General features: G+C 47.5%; 1 protein-coding gene and 1 long non-coding RNA gene across 4 annotated transcripts in view; both read right to left on the bottom strand.

The window, feature by feature from the left end:
• The window catches only part of PHF12 (PHD finger protein 12), a 31,869-nt gene extending 12,477 nt beyond the window's left edge, over positions 1 to 19,392 (bottom strand). The window contains exons 1-6 of one of the 3 annotated variants that reach the window (XM_054647223.2): positions 18,965 to 19,392; positions 18,465 to 18,646; positions 4,315 to 4,387; positions 2,374 to 2,761; positions 1,726 to 1,846; positions 625 to 757 (exon numbers count right to left, since the gene is read on the bottom strand). In XM_054647223.2, the coding sequence (XP_054503198.1) occupies positions 625 to 757; positions 1,726 to 1,846; positions 2,374 to 2,761; positions 4,315 to 4,387; positions 18,465 to 18,646; positions 18,965 to 19,030 (963 nt within the window). In that variant the 5' untranslated portion in view covers positions 19,031 to 19,392. Of the gene's footprint in view, positions 1 to 624; positions 758 to 1,725; positions 1,847 to 2,373; positions 2,762 to 4,314; positions 4,388 to 9,913; positions 9,977 to 18,464; positions 18,647 to 18,964 lie in introns of those variants that run through there. The other 2 variants (XM_077188753.1, XM_077188752.1) reach the window with 2 other exon arrangements.
• On the bottom strand, positions 10,296 to 11,242 carry LOC143695545 (uncharacterized). Its single transcript, XR_013184874.1, has 2 exons — positions 11,089 to 11,242; positions 10,296 to 10,740 (listed from the first exon to the last, which is right to left on the bottom strand). It is a non-coding gene; the product is annotated as an uncharacterized LOC143695545 (long non-coding RNA).
• Positions 19,393 to 19,832: the final 440 nt, after the last annotated feature.

The raw sequence follows: 19,832 nt of genomic DNA, 5'->3' as shown, positions 1-19,832 counted from the left end.
TCGTAGCACTGGCAGTACAGCATCAGCTCAGCTTTAGACTATTTGTTGCCTGCAGCACTAACCATTTCTGTTAAAGGGCACATTGCTGGAGATGAATACAAAAGCATTTAGAGGCCAACTAAGCAGTATCAATGCTCTCAGAAGCAGTTTGTCTGGGAAAAAGCTCTTTGTTTCAGCCCCCTGTTTCCTGAGTATTTAAGTCTCAAGTACACTGCTTTTCCAAAAATGAAAACTCCCTCTTGGAATGAAACTTTTTTGGGTTAAGCATGCAAAGAATTACTTCCCCTATTTGTAGCACTGTGCTGCTTTGTATCCCAGTTCTGGAAGCTCATCTAGATCTTAAAGAGTCCAATCAAAAACTAGACAAGCTGTCAGTGAGCCACAATCTGAGCTGTCAGCTTCAGTTACAGGAAGGAGTTCCCCCATCTTTATATCTTATTGCAGAGAGCAGCATCATATTCCTTTGGAGAGTGCGTTGCTTGCAGCAGGAGCTTTACAAGCGTTACAGGGAGCAATAAGAGCTCAGAAGCTGTTTTACATTTGTTGTGCTTTGTCCTTTAATGGACCTGCCAGGTTCCACTCCAGCATCCGGTTACCATACTGCAATCATAGTCCTGTGCTTACCACCACGTGTTCTATGTGATTTGGGCACATCCATCTACCCAGAGGCATGGCAGTAAGCGGTGGCTCCAGACAATCCATGTGGAACAGGAGTGGGCAATAATCACACTGGATTAGAGGTGCCACTCTGCAACTCCTGAGAAGAGAGAGCCAAATCTTATTCCCTGTACAGAGTATAAATAGAACATTGAGGCAAGCTTGGCTGACCACTTCAGTTTATCCTCTACACTGTTGTTTGCACCAAAAAGTAGGATTTCTGATTTGTAACTTGATCTGTATAGATCTTCTTTAAGATCCACTCGAGGCAAAAGCCTTTATCTGAAGAAAAATTCAGAGATCAAAAGGAAATCTCAGATTTAGGTAATTACAAGTTTCCTTGAAGGAATCATGTGTGATGCTGGGATGTGTACATCAACAAGATGTTCTCAGAACAAGTCTCAAACTCCAGAAAAACAACTACATCTGAATCCCCAGGCTTTAAAAAAGCCTTTGCTCTTATGACAAGGTCATCAGTTGTTCTCCACAAAAGCCCACCTGAATACCCATTCCACTTCGAGAAATTCACTCTGACTGGGTTTCTGAAATAAAGGTTTCATTTTCACTGACATTTTGAATTGGGATTGATCTATGCATTTTTTTATGCAGTGTTACAAAACCCATCAGTATTTTGTACTGGTTTTCAGATTTACAATTTCAGCACAATATTCCTATTTGCCCTGGGCTTATAAATCTCTCAGTAGATTTCTATTTCCTAAAGGTCACCTTCTCACACACTTCCTTCACAAACCATAAACAAACATCGTCATTTACCAAACCACCATCACTTTAGAATATTTCTTTGCAGAAAAACACTGAAGACAAGATGGCTCAATCTTGTCAATCTTCAGGCTACGTTTCAGAACCCTTTACAGCTGGACCTACAAATGCTGTGGTGAACACCTGTTATTTAGCAAAGATTAATATTCTCCCATTTGTTTAGAGGACTGCAAGTAAATAATGAAGGAGAATGGAAAAGGAAACAGGTAATCTACTTTTTTTCAGCAAGAACTTTGCTCCTGTGAAGGCTGCAGCTACAACTGAACAGCTTCCTGAAAGAACAAGTACCTGTTGCATGTGAAGCAGACCTTCACCGGCAAGGGAACCAAACCATTGTGGTCTAACTCGTGTTGTGCTTTCTTGACATTCTTTCCTGTGGTTTCTTCCTTTCTCCTCCTCTTACTAGTACCTGAAAAGGAAATTTTAAAAAGCTTTGTGTTATCCACATAGCAGAGGTTTGCCTTCTGGTAGATACATATAATCATCTCAGAAAAGTCAAAGACTGCTGCTTAAGGAACCTCTATCAACCACTAAATCTAGCCTTAAGTGACAGAGACTATCTTTAAAGGCCGATATATTTCACACTTCGTAATTTCAGTGACACCCTATACATTTAGTCACTACTTTGTTACTATATTATTGCATCATAAATCAAAAATCAAGTATTTTGACAACTGATTCTTTTTCATATTGATGATCTAGTCCAAGGTGAGATCAACAAGCATCTATCACAAGTTCTGATGGACATGGTGTGTAGTTGCAGTGTCCCCACAGATTTGAAAGGCAACTGCTGCTAGGCAGCTGGAGGAGAGCCAGAGGTACCCTCTGCTTTCACCAGAGCCACAACTGTCACAGAGTCAGGAGGGCAAAGAGGAAAGATGGCAGCAGGATGCAACTGCAGACATCTTCACTATCAGCAGACAAGGCCCTGCTCACCTGGAAGTGCTGTGGTGCAGGTCAGTTCATTCGGCAGCTGGAACTGCGTTGGGTTCCTTTCCATGGCAGCAGCAATAAGAAGCTCAAAGGGTCGCTTCAGCTGGGGCTGCCCACAGTCCATTTCTGCAATGGCAGAGTCATCATCCACGTCAATTATGTCCTCATCCACATCATTCTGCTCAGAGTTGGGGGTCTCGGTGCTGGCATTGGATGTGGGAGTGCCAGGCCGGCTCGCTCTCCTTTCCAAGATCCTGGCATGCGCATTAGCCCTGATGCTGCTGCTAGACCTGTCCAACAGGTCTGCGTCACTGGTGGGGGAGGTGGTCCTTTTCCCAGATTTGTCCACCAATCCATTTACCTGCCCCAGCTCTTTCTTCTGTTCTCGCTTCTGCACGACATGAATAGGCAGGCTTATCATGGAGGCCACAAACAAAGCACATCAACCTTGACAAATATGCGATTGAAGACAAACAGCATCTGAAAACGCTTGAGCCACGCGCTACAACTTCCCCCTTGCAGTCATCAGAGCCTCGATCAAGAACAGTCTGATGGCAGCTAAGGTACAGGTGACACAACAGCTGAAGAGAACCAAGCATGGGGAAGAACATTACCATGTGTCTCTCCTTTCAGGGTAGCTATACTTGAGTCCAGATCAGGACATTTCACAGCATCTAGTCCTAAACATTTGACAAATCACACAACTGTTTACTTTGCTACCAACACTGAGAAACTCCACAGCAAACTGTTCACTGTTGATGCACTTTACTAACCCTGGCACTGCATACAAACCCATCAGAGGCTGAGAAGGCCAGCTTGAGAATACAAGCACAACATACAAACAACACTGCTATCTCCTGATGACAGGAGTCTTGAACAAGGTGCAGCAGAAGAAAACTATAGATTGCCATCACCACAAGATCCATTTTGCAGGAGATGCTGCATGGCCTGGGATGGGCAGCTGTGCACTGTTCCAGTGCTTGACAGCATCACCCATATGGAGGAACCAATCTACTCCATCACTAACATGGTCTGCAAAGGGAGCAAAGCGTTTTCAAGCAATTTTTAATATAGAAAAGTTGGGGGTTTTCTCCTTTTCTCTCTCTTTTTACTTTATTATTTGTTTTTCGATTTGTGACCTTCATTTCTATTGTTGGCAGATGGCTGAGCAGTACCCTGGAAACATAACAAGGCAATCACTTCAGGAACAAAAGGCTGAGCACACAGTTTTCTTCCAATCTGTTTTGGGTGTCACTTCAAGGGAACAGTTGCTAGATAGCTTGGTGCAGTTTCTAAACCCTCTGCTACGCAGCCCTACGTGGTCACAGCAATAAGATGTTTACATTGTGCAAGACAGCTTCCTGGAGAAAGAGCATCAAGGCAAAAAAAAAAAAAGACAAGCTACAATATTGCCCAATCATCTCCTTCCCATCCTGTTCAATAGCCCAGGAAATCATAACTCACTGTGATTTCACCCTCTGCTGATGTACAACTGCTGTGAAGTCACTCTTCTAAAAAACACATATTAAGTAGAATCAGAGCCCTGATGGCAAAGCTGTATTAACGTGACTCCCATTCTGCCTGTAGACAGCTCACCTCCTCAAGCACAGGAGCCATTCCCATTTCCTCTGTGCCTCAGCTCTCCCTCCTTTCCAGAAATGGAGGCAGAAGGAAAACAGTTTAAAAGACACAGATTGACAAGAAGGTATCAGGCACTTCAGTTTTACCTCCTACTAGTGAGGTTAAAATATCCTAAGGGTCTCACCAAGACCCCTTAGGTTTCTTTAAGCCCTTTCCTAACAAAACCCTTTGCAAACATGAGCACAAAGAAGCAGCTCTGGTTGTCTAAGTACACACGAAGGGAGAGGCAGGTATAAACCACAGGATTCAGGTTTCAGAGGGCCAGTTGGAAGGGCAGGGACTGTGTCTGTTCTGAGGCTTTACCTTGCGGCGCACGGTGCAGCGGTGGCACATCCACTCCCCCGGGGGCAGCATCTCCTCGCTGAGTGGAGGGTTGCTACAAGAGAAACACAAAGCACAGCTTTACTGTTATTTACTGTCATTTCTGGAACTCTTCTCACGTACACAGCCAGAGCCAGGGCAGCTCTGCGGTTCCACTCCCAGGCACTTCCTTTAATTTATGGTGAAGCTCCCTGGATTCGCTCTCCCATACATCCACTCAGGCAGACACCTCCAAGAAGCCAGTCTTCCATGACACCCATCTCAGCTCCACGGTTTCAGAGCACTCTCAGACTTGAACAGCAAAGATAAATGGAAGATTCACTGGTGTGCCACACACATACCTCCCCCTACACCTCCTTAAATAACTTGATTACTCCATGTGAGACCACACAGATCCCCGTGCAGCAAGCACAGTCACACATCCTTGGATTTGCAGTGAGTCCAACTGAACGAGCTGCCATGAGGTCTACCCACCATCTCTCCCATGCACTCCATCCCTGGGCACACTTATTTAATGGTAGAAACCACCTTCTATCTTAAGACAACCCAAATACTCTTAAAAGTGTCACCATATCCAGCTTGCCTTGGCTACGAAGCACAGGATACATCCTACTCACATGGATCTGCACTTACTATAAAAGCTGTATCACAGTGAAATGACATTCTCATTTTGATGCTAGAAATAAACCAAAGCAAATTAGACTAAGGAGTAAGGAGGACTATTTTGAGAAACACTTTTCCTCAGCAAAAGGCAGAGCAGCATATGTTAGATGATACACTTTCCTTACAGATCCTACTACTAACTCAAGTACTTTCCAACACCTCTTTATCATTAAGATTTGTTATTTGAGCAAACTGCTGACTGTGGCAGGGAAAATGTACCTGCTGGCAAAACCCAGCCATTTACCATGCAGTGTGGCTTAAGATAATACTTTTAAAAGTTCTCCTGACTTTTGCTAGCGGCAGCTCTTAGCAAGTCTGCTCTCTTGTGCTGAACACACGGATATACTACCACAGGATCTGGAAGCTCCATTTCCCACTGACTGGGAAACAGATTTCAAGGATCCATTGGGACTGACTGGGTTACAAGGGGATCAAGAAGTACAGTAGCTTATAAGACTGGCCCAAGAAAGCCACACAAGCATGGGAAGCTAGATGTTGGTTCATGGTAGGAGTCTCTATACTGTTTATTGCACCTACAAATACCCAACCAAATCCGAGTTAAGCTTTCCAGTCTCCAGCCCTGACAAGCCAGGGAGGATAAGACGCATACTTGCTGGCTGGGAAGAGCTGTGCTTTGCAGCAAAGGGAGAGGCTGTCTTCCTCAAGAATCTTGCTCCTAGCACAGGGAAATGGCACAGGATCCCAGCCCAGGCTCCCAAGCCTGGACTGTGAAAACAAACACACTTCCTTTGTTTAAAGAGAGTCCCGGCGAGCCGTGCCCCGAGCTCGCCCTGTGCCAGCACTGCCTCTGCAGGTACTGCAGCCACCCGGGGTCACACTCCCTCTTGCAACACTGCGCCTGGAAGACTGAAGGAAGAGCACAGCAAGAACCAAGCTGGTAATAACCTCAGCATTTCTGGTGTCAGGCTCTGGGGAATTCAGTAGAGCCAACACATCTGGCAGCCATTTTGAGGAGGAGTGCAGGGTTTCAGAGGCCTCCGTGTTCCAGGCGCTCCAGAAACACAGCGCTCTGCATATATGCACTGACATACCTGCAGCTTATGTTTCTCATTTCCTGGAGGGCTTGGATGAACAAGAGATCAGGCTCTAGATGAGAGCACCAAAGCCTCCACTACTGGCTGCTTCACCTCAAATGCTTGGATGAAGCAGTAGCTCCCTGCCCCAAACCAATCTTTAGCTAACAGAAGCAGGGAAGGGGGGGTGGAAGGAGGAGAGTAACAAATGGTCCCCGTGTGCTTGCTGCAGCATAAATCCAGCTGAATCCTAAGGTGCATCCTGCAACAGCTCAGGTTTTACTCTTGCTAGAAAACGAGCTCTTAGATCTGCCTCTACAGCAAGTATGGATTCATGTGGCCCATTCCCCTCTCCCCTCCCAACACCCCAGGGCAAAAAAAACCACAGACTTTGATTTGTTCCTAGTGAAATTTCACCCTCTGAAGCTCCCGACGAGCGTGCCTGAACTGCTGGGAACACGTCTGCCCCATTCCGATGTGCGGCGTGCCAGGGATCCACGCGCTGCCAGATGCCTCCGGTTATTTGTTTTAACTGTTACCTCAATCTCACTGTGCTCTTTCATTTTACAATGAAACAGTTAATACCACGGTGAACCTCGAGAGACGCCTGGAAGAGTCAGAACAGGTTTCTTCTGCAAGTGTGTATGTTATTGTCCCATTTGCTGGGTTTGAAGCATGAAATCCTACATACTCTGTACTATTAAAGAAGCATTTTAATGAATGCTACTACCCAAAGGCCTGTGGAAGGAGGGGGAAAGATTCGTTTCAGAGCAGCAGAAAGGTTTTAGTGCTCAGATAAACCTCCTGAGGTTTTCTGCTCACTGGCAGGGCCTAGCTGCGATAGCAAGTGTATTAAAAGACTGATTCTGCCTCTCCTGGTTAATGAACTGTTCATCAAGGCAGCTCACCATGCTAACAAAGACTGATGAAGGCTGCTCCTGCACTGCTGGCCTCGCAGCAAGCAGAGAGCACTGCCTGGGTCTCAGCAGAAAGCCAGGGAAGCACTAAAGAATGCTGTTTTAATTGACTAGGTATGACCACATTCTTCAACCTTTTACTGTAAGCATAAAAGAAACGGATTTTTAAATCTGAGCAAGATACTTGATCTTCATAAGCAAGGTAAGAATTAGCACTTTGGCAGGAGCACCAGAGCCCTTTTCTCCCTATCTTTCATGGGTTCATTAGCATGCACAGCTCCAGCCGCCAGTGTTTGCTGCCAACAGGACCTGGAATTGTACAGCTCTCACTTTATCTTCGGTTACAACACATCTCCTTTCAACTACACACCAGTCAGTTGCACTTTTCAGTACATTTTCACTAACCCTTCATTTCAGAAAGTTTCCCCTTCTGTCATCACAGACAAGAGTGGTGGCCCCTGCTGTTTACCTGGGGGGTTTGGTGTGACCCAAATCAAACCTGCTCAGCAGAATGTGTTTCTGCATTTAAAACAAAGACAGCTCTGAAAAACACAGGCTGACTTAAAAACACCTGGAAGACTAACTCATACAAAGCCTCTGAAAATTAAAGGAGATGTTTATCACTGCCTAGTCAAAAACCACTACATTGCCTATGAAGTCACTCGCCATATAATATCTGTCTCATGGCTTTTTCTCAGAAAGTTAACTATCTCCTCAAAATTCCTATCAGATGCATTGTCAAGCATTGTTCTGCCATGGTCAGAATGCAATGCTCTATCCCTTAAATAAAACTTAAATGGCTATGACAAAATAAAAAAAATCTTCAAGAGCATATTAGGAGTTTTTATCAAGCAAACAATAGCATGAAGCCACTTAGCTTTTCAATTTCACACTCTGGGGCTCTCATACATCAGAAGCCTGTTGTCAAGTCTAAATCCTGTAATTACTCCTCACTTTGCTGACCTCAATAAATAGGTAAACAAGTGCTCCAAGGAATGGCACCTTCTCCAATACAAACTGGGCCGTAGCTCTCAAAGGAACCAGTTATAAGCAGACCTGAGGTTATTTACACACTGCATTCCTGGCCATCTTGCGTCAAAGGCACGTTGACACTACTTTTGGACCCACCAGGATACAGCCAGCTACCAGCTGGGATAATGGTGGCAGGAAAACAAACCAGTGCCTGGTGAAGCTTTCTTCAATAACTTCTCTTTCATGTCAGTTGTTTTCAAAAATTGGACTTAAATATTTTTTTTTCCTGTGCGGAGGAAAAATAGTAACACCATGAAAAAATGTAGGCAAACACATTTTTTCCTTCTCAGGAAACTTGATTAACTGACCAAGACTCAGTGACAGGATAATAATGAAGGATGCTAGATATGTTTGCCAGATAAGGGAAGAAGGCTTTCAACTCTTCTATGGGACTCCTATTTATCCCTATGATGGATAGAGCTACAGCTGTTCTACCAGCTTCATAAAGAACAAGGCTCCCTGGCTTCCTACAGCAGGGCCTCAATGGCAGCTAAAACAAACCAGGAAACCAACCTCACTGTCAGGGCTTTACAAGAGCCCCATTGAGAAACAGGGAAAGTTGCATCATTTACAAATTCAGCTTTTTGGAACATTTTTGCTGTGCCCAAGTTACATACTTCTGCTCACAGCTGCTCCCAAACCCGGCTGGAGGAGGACACCTGGAACCCTGAGCCTCTACCTTAGACAGAATAAAACCACACCAAACAAGCCAACAGCTGCAGACTGCAGCAAGTTCCTCCCCACTGCAACTCCCTTCCCTTCCTCTTTTACTCTTGCATCAACACAAAGCTTCTCAAGACAGAAGTCAGATTTCAATTACCTCAGAGGTGGTTATTAGGAAAACTATCAGCTCCCTCCTCTCCCTCCACTGTTGTTCCTCAAATTATTCAGTGAAGTCTCCAAGTTCTGCTCATTAACATGAATAAATTGTGACACTCAGCTGTACAATAATCTTCCTGAAAAAGCCAAAGATTTCTCAAGCACCAATGCAGAGACCACCAAACTTCAGATAAGCACAGCATAATTTTTGTTCTTTACAGACCTCTAAGCATGACCTGATCACATTAAAACTAACAGTTTCAGCAACTTTCTGGCCTCAATTAGGCTCATATTGTTTATAAGTTACACCTATTTTAAGCCAGCAGCACAATTCACATTAACTACAGAGCATCACCCACTACATTTCTACCTGTGGTGCAACAACAACCTGTGAAAAAAGCTGGACAGCAGGCAGCACAACTTTGTTTACACTGAAGTGAAAAGTATTGAGCATGGACATAAGAAGTTCTAAATTAGCAACATCCAGCAAGGACTCCTAGACACCTCCAAACAGGTCAGGACATGATTATTTTGGCTGCCACTATGCAAGGAAGGGAACCAAAATGACTGTTTCACAGGTCACCAATTATCCCATCATCTGGAACGCTGCGTGTGCTTAGCGTGCATCTTTCCACAGCATGGCCAGAGCTGGAAATAAGGGTTCAGCAACAGACAGAAAACAGAAGCAGGATTAAAACACCATTATATGGGCAGACAGCGAGGAATAAGACGTATCCAAGGAAAAAATAAAAGTACACTACACTGTCTACATGATGCTACAGGAGTGGAGGAAGACTTAAACTCTTCAAGGTTTTAGAAGCAGCTTTGCTGGGTATGCCAGATCCCAAAATTTCCTTCACTGTGTGCTCCTTTTTACTATCTAGACCTGCCAGTGTGTTCAACATTTCAAGGGCTTGGCCAGCAGTCCCAGGCTCTGGCAGCAGCACCACCATGCTCCTAAGAACCAGGTACCATTTCATGAGTGTTTCATAAATGTTGTGGATATTCTGTGAATTTCAATGCCAATGAACTTATTTCCTTGAATCCATCAAACCACTCCTGCTACTCCCACTCTGGGAAGAGAACCTCATGGAAGCAGGTGTTTATCTACCTTACCTCAGCTCCCTTCCTGCCTTCACTGGCACAGGCAGTCCTGAAGTTCATAGGGAATCAGGGAATTGTCCTCCAAGGCACGAAGCAGAAGTTTTTTGCCTCCAACCTGATGAGCAGGAGGGCCCAATAAACTGGATAAGCTGCATGTAAACATGTGATCATCTGATGTAATTAGTTACTTCTATTTATAGAAAGAACCTGGCCCACAGAGACCATTCCCTAGACAACCTGTTAGTTATTACCTTCATTAATGTCCAGCTGACAAAAAATTAAAGGAAGTATTGTTTTTTAAGATACCAAATTTACACACATAGGTAAACACACACATATATAAAAACAAATATAGATTAAAGAGTGTATAGTACCACCAGAACCACAGTGAGGGTTTTTGATTATTATTTTTTAATTAGTTTGACTGGTTATGAACTCTGATATTTGAGACATATTTGCCTAGGGAACCATCCAGCTTTGTATTTATAAGCAGAAACCATGGAAGTTGATAGAAGAATTGTTGACTTTGAAAAATGTGGGTCAGACACAGAAATTCAGACATTTTGCACATCCTGACTCCTGTTTCTTTCCCAGGCATCACTCATGCCTGTGCTGCAGACAATAGTAACAATAGCCTGAATTCAATGTCCAGGTTCATTATTAAGTGTTCAGGTCTTTATAGCACCATCTTCTTAACAGATTAGAAGTCATCTTCTCAAAGCAGGATGACACATAGGGCAGCATCAGGGAAAAGAAAGGAGGCTGAGGAACAACACAGCCCTGGTGAGAATCACTTCATCCAATTCTGTCTTTAAAGAACAATAAATGAAGAGACATCTCTGGTGGGAAAAAAAATAATCAAAACACAGGTCTGAGAGGTTTCTGAGAAGTGAACACATTCAGCCCCAGCCATACTGAACGTGTTCAAAGGAGACAGGGGTGAAAGGACAGCAGCAGTAAGGTGGAAAAAAGGAAAGCAGCACATCAGAAGAGGATGAAGGGCAGACCCATAAAAGCAAAAGCATGAATTTGTCTTCACACAGGCACAAGTGAAGTGTAATTCTGACATCTACATGTGGACTAGGCTTTCCCAAGAACGCTGGGGAAGAGAGAAAAAAGAGCAGAGACAGAAATATCCACTAAAAAAAAAACCAAAACCAACAAAAAATCCTTAGAGCAGGGCATACATTCTTTTCTGCCTTTTCCAGATCACCTTCATATCTTGCTCCTGTTGCTATTCTAGACAGAGATCACTGGGAAGTTCACATGATGCCGTGCCCAAAGTCAGAGGCTGTACAGGCAGGTGTTTCACACCAATCACTAGTGCTTGCCAGAAATTCAGCATGGGGTTTTCAGCCTGCTAAATTGTATCCTCAGGCCAGTGCTTTCTGCAGGGTTCAAAGTCGGTAATCTCCAGCTCCATCTAGTTTGCTTCCAGTGATCGTGCAGAGCAGACGTCAGCAGAAATGGGTTAGAGTTGGGTTCAGGCACTCGATTCCCCCCAGCTGGCTGAGATGCTCTTTGCCTTTTGTGCTCAAGATCTGATACACCAACAGGAAGAATGATTTATACAACCTTTTTTTTTTCTTTTCCCCCTTCATTTTTGGCTACAGGGAGAATTTACTCCATACCCTAAAAAGGTATGTGATTGCATTACAACTGGTATCTGTTAACCCCTTTATTAAAGGGAATCTACAACACTATTTTTACTCAGCTTACAGAGTTACTGGATACTGCAGTGTTCCTTCGAGGAAGCTGGGCAGACATCTAGTGAGCAGTGGAGCTGGAGACAGCACAAATCGATTGCTATAAGGAGGAAAAGCCAGCTCTGACAATCTGTGTCACAAGAATCACAAGTCTAGCCAGTAACCTGACGTGGCAAGATGCTTTTTGCTTACACTCACTTCTTTCATACCCCTGTAACAAAGCCATGTTATATCCCCAGATACATTTGCATTTTCACAAGTCCAAGAGAACTTCCTGACTGGTTTAAAAAAACAAAACGGGTACATCCTTCTCACATGATTTATATTCCAACAGACAGCACTTCCTAAATATTCAGACTGTCACACTTGCTTTCAGGGAGATACACCTCCTTCCTACTCTGGAAGTAACTGCTCCCTTTCTCCACAGCAGATTCCTGCTATTTGCTACTGACTCAAGGTTTAAGGAAGGCTGCAGAGCACAGGAAAAACTCAAGAACCTGACACGTACCAGTGAGTCAGTCTAGCAACAAAAGCAGTTTAACATCCACTGCTGTGGGTCAATAAACGGAAGAATTTATGTTAGTGTTGAAAAACTGTTTCAGTATCGATGTTACAACTGAAATTTCAAATTGACTCTGTCTTACACAGGGAAACACAGGAGCCCTGCTCTCCTGCAGGTGTTCCTCACACCACCACAACAGCACCTACAATCCAAAAAGGCCCTTTTTGGGGGGGTGAGGGAGGAATTCCTGGTTGGTCCTGATTCTTACTAAAAATACCCAGTTCTGTCACTGACAACTGCACAGAGGCACTCCCCAGCCGGGGTGTCCTTCACACCCGTGCTAAGAGCAGTACAGCCGGATGTCAGACATGCCAATTACCACTGCTTCCCTTTTACCACCCCACCTAAACAACACCGTGAAATGGAGAGAGACAGAGGAAAGAATTATGAGCTTTATAAGATCTTGTGCAATAAACACAGTAGTCCCCCATTCCCAACTATCAGATCTGCTGGCGGCAGTACAATCTGAACAACACTGAGCTTGTATGTGATAAAAAGACATAAGGCAGCTAAAGGAAGGTGAACATATTTACAAGATAGTGCCAAGATCTCCATAACAAACAGTCATTAGCAGATTAGTATTATGAATCTAATCCAATTAAGAATTTCCTTTGCAAATGCCTGGAGGAGCTGGAATTCCTCTGGGAAGACCTTTCCATGTTGTGAAAGGCTCCCATGAGTCATGCCTGCAGGCTGACATACCAGGAAAGACCAGCTCTGGAGCAGCAGGAACAAAGCAGTGAACCCCACCTCTGAAGCAAACCGCTGCAGCCTCCTGCTCCTGAGGAGTCAACTCCAAAATGGACCTCACAGAGGCAAAAAAAAAAGGATTTCTCAGTTCCACAAGTCGTGGTCAACATAAAACTGGCACTTTCCTAAGCCAAGGTACAAAAAACACAGAGAATTCTCCTTGTCCACTGTCTCCCACTGTGCCATTTTCAACAGCTTTGGAACAATGCACATGTTTGATGTAATACCAGTCCACGAAGCAGCCATGCCTTGAAGGCAAAGCCTAAATTAAGTAGCTTAACATCCCCCTCCTCAACTTGGAATCCTCGACTTTAGAATCCCAAAGCCATGCTCCTACTACTGCACACTGATGTTGGGAACTGCAGCAGAGACCCACGGCTCAATCCCAATCCCCAGTTCTTGCCCACAGTGCAAAATCTGCTCACACACAGTTTAACACGAGCAACATCCACACACACAGGTGAGAGTGGTGGTTTGCAAGTCACCCAATCACGAGTTCCTCAGATTCTTACTGTGAATGATTTGCTGAAGCCCTCAGCTGAAGTCCATAGATTTAGGCTGACCTTATCTGCCTTTGCACGGAGAGATTTAGGACAAAATAAGGAGGGTGAAAAATCTCATTGGTACAACTTTGCTGAGCAGAGCTGCCAAGACTGATCATGTTACCACATCTGCAGGCGCACACGCAGTGAACCCTCCACTGCCAGAAACCCAACCAGGGCAATCACTTCCTCCTGCCTCAGGATCCAGCCTGGGCTGGCCCCAAGGCTCCCAAAATATCAGAGCCAGAGATACATAAAAACAAAAGTTGGGTTTTTTTAAAAGCACATACTTAAACCAATATTGTTTTAACAAAGTATCGGTTAAGATGGATACATTTAAATGTTGGGAACAGAACAGTTTACTCTGACCTTCAATATGCAATTACATAAACATTAAAGTAGGGGTTTGCCAGTCATTTACTGTTAAAAAACCCAAACAAACAGAAAGCCTCTTACTAAAAACTTCCTTCACTTAAAACTACAAGCTTTTTTGAAGCTGTGATGTAATTCAATGTACTGAAACCCTGCTCCTAGCCACTATTCGGTAGCAAGTTTGCCTCTGCAGCACCTTCCTGGACATCCCCTACTCCTTACAGCAGAAGATGCCTCAGACCATTTTAAGATTCACCTGAAACACCCGAGGCAGCCCAAAATTACCATTAAGGGAAGGATTAACTGAGACAATAGACTGGCCATTGTTTTTCTCCCCTCACAGACTGCATATTCATGTAAAAACCCAAAGCTAGAACAAATGCCAAAGATAAAGCAGAGCATTTTAGACAGAATAAGGTGGGGAAAGAGTTATGGATGTCCTACCAGCCAAACACAACTTTTTTCCATTCTTTGTTCGAAGCACTAAAACAATGTGACTCATAGAAAATACCAAAATCTAGTTTAGCTTCCTCTGCTGCACTTTGCAGCTCTGTCACTCCTGTTCTTCGACACCAGCACTTGGGTGAAGACTGCCAAATCGGGAGGGAAATGAGCCAAACACTGCAAATATAAACACAAGGAGGTGTTGCAAAAAGTATGATGGAGGTAGCAGGCCCCGGTACGGACAGGACACGCTTCTCCCAGCACAGCAGTGAGGAAGCCCATCCACGAGGAACCTTTCTGCTGAGCAGGGCCACAGAACTGGCACTGTCGTTTACATAACTGGTCAGCTTTAAGGGACTGAGGTCACTCTGCCATGCCAGCAGAGCTGCACAGCCAGCGGCATGAGATTTTACAAGAGGGACTTGAACCGCAGCATTCAGTGAGGTTTGTGCTTTTGGGCTCCTCCAACCAGAAACTTGGGCAGGGAGACTTTATAAAAAAAACACAAGAGGAGAGAGAAAAAAAACAAACACAAAACTGTTCTGTGTTGGTTCTCCCTCCTGTTGTCACTCCCCTCCCCCAGCTTGTTAACTAAACTTTTCCTCTCCCGGGGATCTTTCTAATCCTTCGTAATGAATTTGCAACATCAGTCACTTTGCAAACCCGCTTCAATGTGAATCAAGTTTACTACAAGCTCAAGAAAACACAGGGAATTCTAACAATCACATTGCCAGGAGGAGGATATAAATGGGAAAGAATAGAAGTAGCACTGGAAAATTGGTTTTCAATCATGTAAAGAAGGAGTATGCACCATCCCTGGGGGCCTGGGCTAAGGCAGAACATCAGGATGGAAATGCACTCTGCACTGTTACCCAAAGCAACAGATTGTGGGCAAACAGCAGAACCAGACACCAACTTCAGAGCTAAAAATCTGACGTCCTGCTGTCAAGAATTACTAGGGACCCAAAAAACCTCTCTCTGTAAATTCAAACCTGAGGAGAGTCACCTGACCGTGACATTAATCCAAGTATGTTGAAACTAAGTATCTGGCAGGGATTTCGCACTTTCCTGTATCCCTCCCACCAGGCCAGTTTATCTGCAGCCAGGCTGGAATCCTCTGGTCCCTCAGAGCACCCATAGCAGCTTTACACTGAACTAGTGACTCCAAAATGGAGTTGTCGGAAAAGCTGACACCCCAACAGATGAATTGGAAAGTCACTTCCACCCACGTTAATTCAGGAGAGCAGTTGTGCCACAGTGTACCAACAAAACTTGTTATTTACCACCTCAGATGTGTAACACTATCAGACTCTGAAAGTTTTGGCCAAGTGCCTTCTGTTTTCCGCGGAGGACAACGGGTTTAAGCGCTAAACTGAAGTTAAGGCAAACTGCTGAAGTTTGAGGGTCACACACCTTGCAAAGCCAACTTCCTCACTACAGGCTTAAACAACTTGATACAGAAGAACCTTCTCTACACAAGAAGGAGCAACACGAGTTCCTGGGAAGCTGAGCTGGGTTTGTCTCCAGCTGACTGCATGACTTGTGCCAATCATATCCCTGAAAATCCTTTTCTTTTATAATACGGCCTCTCCCATGCAGCTGTATGGGAGCTGATTACAGCTGTAATCAGCTGATCACAAACCCTAGACCCATTAAAAGCTACTTTTTTCGTTATGCTGTATTGATAATAAATTCAATCTGGTACTAATGCTCACAATAAATATTCAGAGAACAGGTGAGCTGTCGACACAAACCAGTTAGAGTGCTCCAGCAGTGCTATTCAAGTGACTCAAACCAAGCCTTGCATTACAGCTACTAATCTTTAAATTAAAAAAAAAAGGAGGCAGAAAGGAAGTTGCAAGCGCTGTCTTTATGCCTAAGTTTATATCCAGAACGGAAGTTTACTTCCAGCAAAACATAGGAGGTAATGGGAAGACACACGAAAACAAAACCTGAGCATCCCTTTGAGACAACCTAGGTCACCTGAAGGCCACAGCCAAAGGTCCAACAAAGGTCCAGGAGGAAGGAGGAGAACCAGGCCCAAACTGGAAGCCTTCAGACAAAGCCTTTCCACACTGTGCCACCTCCCACAGCAGGGTCTGGGCTGCCGTCAAAGGGATCGCTTGAGAAACCCCAGCAGAGGCAACAAATAGGGTGAAAGAGAGTATTTAGAATTGCTCTTTCATTTCTGTTCTGAAGAGTGACTAGTTAAAGATACACATATAATATTTTTATATAAATTCTTACACAATTATAATGCAACTAACTCAGGTACAGTGAAAGCTTTACAGTTATCTCATTTATCTGGTTGTTTCCCACTCGCTAACTACAAAAACATCACCAAATTAAGCCATGAAATTTAGGCATGCACAAAGTGGTCTCATTTATGGTCAGACTTAACTAGGATTCAGAGTTAACTCTGCAGCCCTAGGCACAGCTCTTCCATTCCAAAATGTGAAGTTCTAGCCATCGCTCCAGCCTCGCTAGGAGAACACTCAGGATGCACCCGAAAGCAACTACGCCCGGCAGAAGGGAAAAAACACCCTTAAATTAAAGCTCATCAAGGACACTGGATGAAAAATAATGATAATTACTATCCTGCTAGTAAATATTAGAGGATCTGCACTACCACCACCAGTAGCACTTCCTCAGGGTAGGAGGGATGATGTCATGGCTGCATGCTACAGCATTGTCGGGTTTGCCTGGCTACACGCTGCTAACGGGACACTCCCTACAGAACTGTGACCGCACACTCAGCTCCCCTGCTATCAGCAACCAGTTTAATAAGTGTTCTGAGACCCTCAATTAGCATAGAAATGCAGAATAGCCAGCAAGCAAATGAAATTCAGAAAAAGGCAAGGGAAAAAAAAAAAAAACAAACAACAGAGAGAGGAAAAAAAAAAAAGCGCAGAGGAGACAGCTGTAACAGGGTGGCAAACAAAGCTCCAAAGCATGAAAGAGAGAAAGGAATGTGGTTAAAAAATCTCCCCTAAGGAAGAATACTCTGTACTCCCAAGCTCCAGCTGTTTGACTTGCCCCGCTCCCTCCTCCACTCCATTATCCACTCTGGCTGTGCTAATTTAACACAAACCGCCCGCCTGTGTCAACTGTTGGAAGGGGGGATTTCAGGATGCATCCAAGCTCCGGGTGCAGAAAAAGGAAAAACTTTGGGGCGGAAAGTTGAGGAGGCGCTTTTGGCGTGGTGTCGCTTTGTGCCGGGAGAGCTTGGGAAGCTGTGAGGGAAGGCAGCAAGAGCCCATCCTGCTGCAGCCTCCAGCACCTCGAGCTCTGCCACCGCTTCCACACGCACCTCGATTCCCAGCCGGCAGCCAGATCTGCATGCAGAAAGCTCTGCCTTCATCAACAAAGCCACACAACTCCCAGCAAGAGCACCCGTCAGCCCCCCAGCTCACGGCAGACACCCCCACGGATGAGACAAGCAGGTCGGAAGAGCAAGGAGGAAGGGAAAAAAGGAGGGAAAGGAATAAACCCGGCCAACGTTAAAGTCTGGAGGCCTGGATTTCCACGGGGAAGGTATTTTCACGTTTGAGATACTGTGGGGAGTGTTGCGAGGGTTTGGAAGTCATATATGCAGCCAAAATGGCGCTGAGAATAAAAATATAATTTAAAGGAAGGTCGCCATATTGTAAACAGTGAGGCAGGGAGACACAGAGACAGCAACCTCCATTATTCCCAGCAGCTGCAGCAGCACGGAAGCGCTGGGAACGTCAGGCCTGGTGCGGAGACGCCACCAGGGCTTCCCCCTCTCCAGCCAGGGCCCTCCGGAGGGTTCCCCGCAAGCCAGGCACCCTTGCAGAGGGGTGAGGTGGGGAAGTTTCCCGCTGGGGAGGGTGAAAGGCCGGGTTAGGGGCAGCACCAAGGCAGCCAGGCCGCGCAACCAGCGGCCTCGCTCCTCCTCCAGGCCTCTCGCCTGCTGCTCAGCACAAAAAGAAAGGAGGAGGGTGGACCCCCAACCCTCCAGAAAGCAGCCAGGGGAGGGTTCACCTCGGCCGCCGTGGATTAGCCTGAGGAGGGATGGACCCAAGCGGGGTTTGCACCTCCTTTTTGTTCCTGTCTGCTCCAGCCGGCCCCACGTCCCCCCCCTCCCCGGGACCTAACGGGAAGCGGGAGCGGCCGGAGGGAAGGTGCCCTGGGCAGATCCGGAGGGAGAGAGCGCCAAGCCTTACCAGCACTGGAGGTGGAAAGCGGCGGGGCAGTGATCGCAGCACAGCAGATCCCCTCCTTCCTTGCAGCTATCGCAGCTATCGTGGTTAGTGGCCCTGCCACTTCGCCTGGGCTCCTTCTCGGGCCTCCTGCTCTTCTTCTCCCCATCTTCGCTCTTGGGGGGAGCCAGGAGGGCCTGGATTTGCTGCACATGCACACACAGACAGAGCGCGCTCTGAAGGGCTGCACGGACCCTGACCCAGCGCCCTTCTCCCCGTGCCCGCCGGGGGGACAGCGGCCCCGGACCCTCCGGGAGGGGATCGGGGGGGGGACAGAGACCCGGCCGAGCCCGCCCCGCCCGCCCCGTGTCCGGCAGGGCCTCTCCGGGGGCCGGGCGAGCTGCCTCCGTCCCTCCGCACTTCCTTGTAAGGCCACGGGGCTCCGGGCTGGGGGGGTTCCCTCGCCATCTTGCAGCCCCGCTGCCTCCCCGGTCCGGCCCCCCCCGCCGCGTCCCGGGCCTCACCTCCATCAGCCCCCCGGAGGTGTCCAGGTCGTAGACGATCGTCTTGGTCTCCATCTTCTCCCACATTCATCCAGCCCAGGAGCGGCCCCGAGAGCCCCCCCCGGCGAGAGGGAGCGAGGCGGGGACGTGCGGCGGCCCCTCAGCGGCGGCTCCGCGTCGAGGCGGCGGGGGGGGGACGCGGCGCGGCGGGGGCGGGCGGGCGGCGGGGCCTATCCCACGGGCCGCTGCGGCTTGCGCGTCGTCCTCCTCCTCCTCCAGCCGTGCCCGGGGGCGGCCGCGGGGGGCCCGACGCCCGCTGCCATTGCCGCGCAGGGGGTGGGTGGGTGAGGGAGGGAGGGGGCGGCGGCCCCGCGCCCGCCGCGGCCGCTCACGCACCGCGCACGCCCCGCGCACAGGCGGCGCCGACGCTCCGGGCCCCGCGCGCACGCGCACTCCGCGCCCCCGCCCCGCCCGCCCCGCGCGCATGCGCGTCCCGCACCGCCTCCCGCGCGCGGACCTGGCGCGGCGGCGGCGGCGGCGGCGGAGGGGGGCGGCGGGACGCACGCGGAGCCACTGCGCGTGCGCGGAGCGCCTCCCCGCCCCGCCCCGCCCCTTCTCGGCCCTCTTCTCGCGCAGGCGCGTGGCGGCCGTCACGTTCCAGCGAGCGGGCGGGGCGGCGGGGACGTCAGTGACGTAACGGCGCGGGGCGGGGCGGCGGAACACGCGCGCGTCGGCAGGGGGCGCGCGGTGCGCGGCGCGCCGGGCTGGCGGGGGCGCGGTCTCTGATTGTGACGTCACCCCGGCAGAGGCCACGCCTCTTAAAGCGACAGTGTTCCCCCCCCTCGGAGAGCACGGGAGGGACGGGCGGGGGTCGGGATGTCAGCGGGGT

The sequence above is a fragment of the Agelaius phoeniceus genome, chromosome 20, assembly GCF_051311805.1.
Source record: "Agelaius phoeniceus isolate bAgePho1 chromosome 20, bAgePho1.hap1, whole genome shotgun sequence".
Taxonomy (NCBI): domain Eukaryota; kingdom Metazoa; phylum Chordata; class Aves; order Passeriformes; family Icteridae; genus Agelaius; species Agelaius phoeniceus.
Note: the sequence above shows the minus strand (reverse complement) of the source record. Positions and strands in the feature narration are given on the sequence as shown.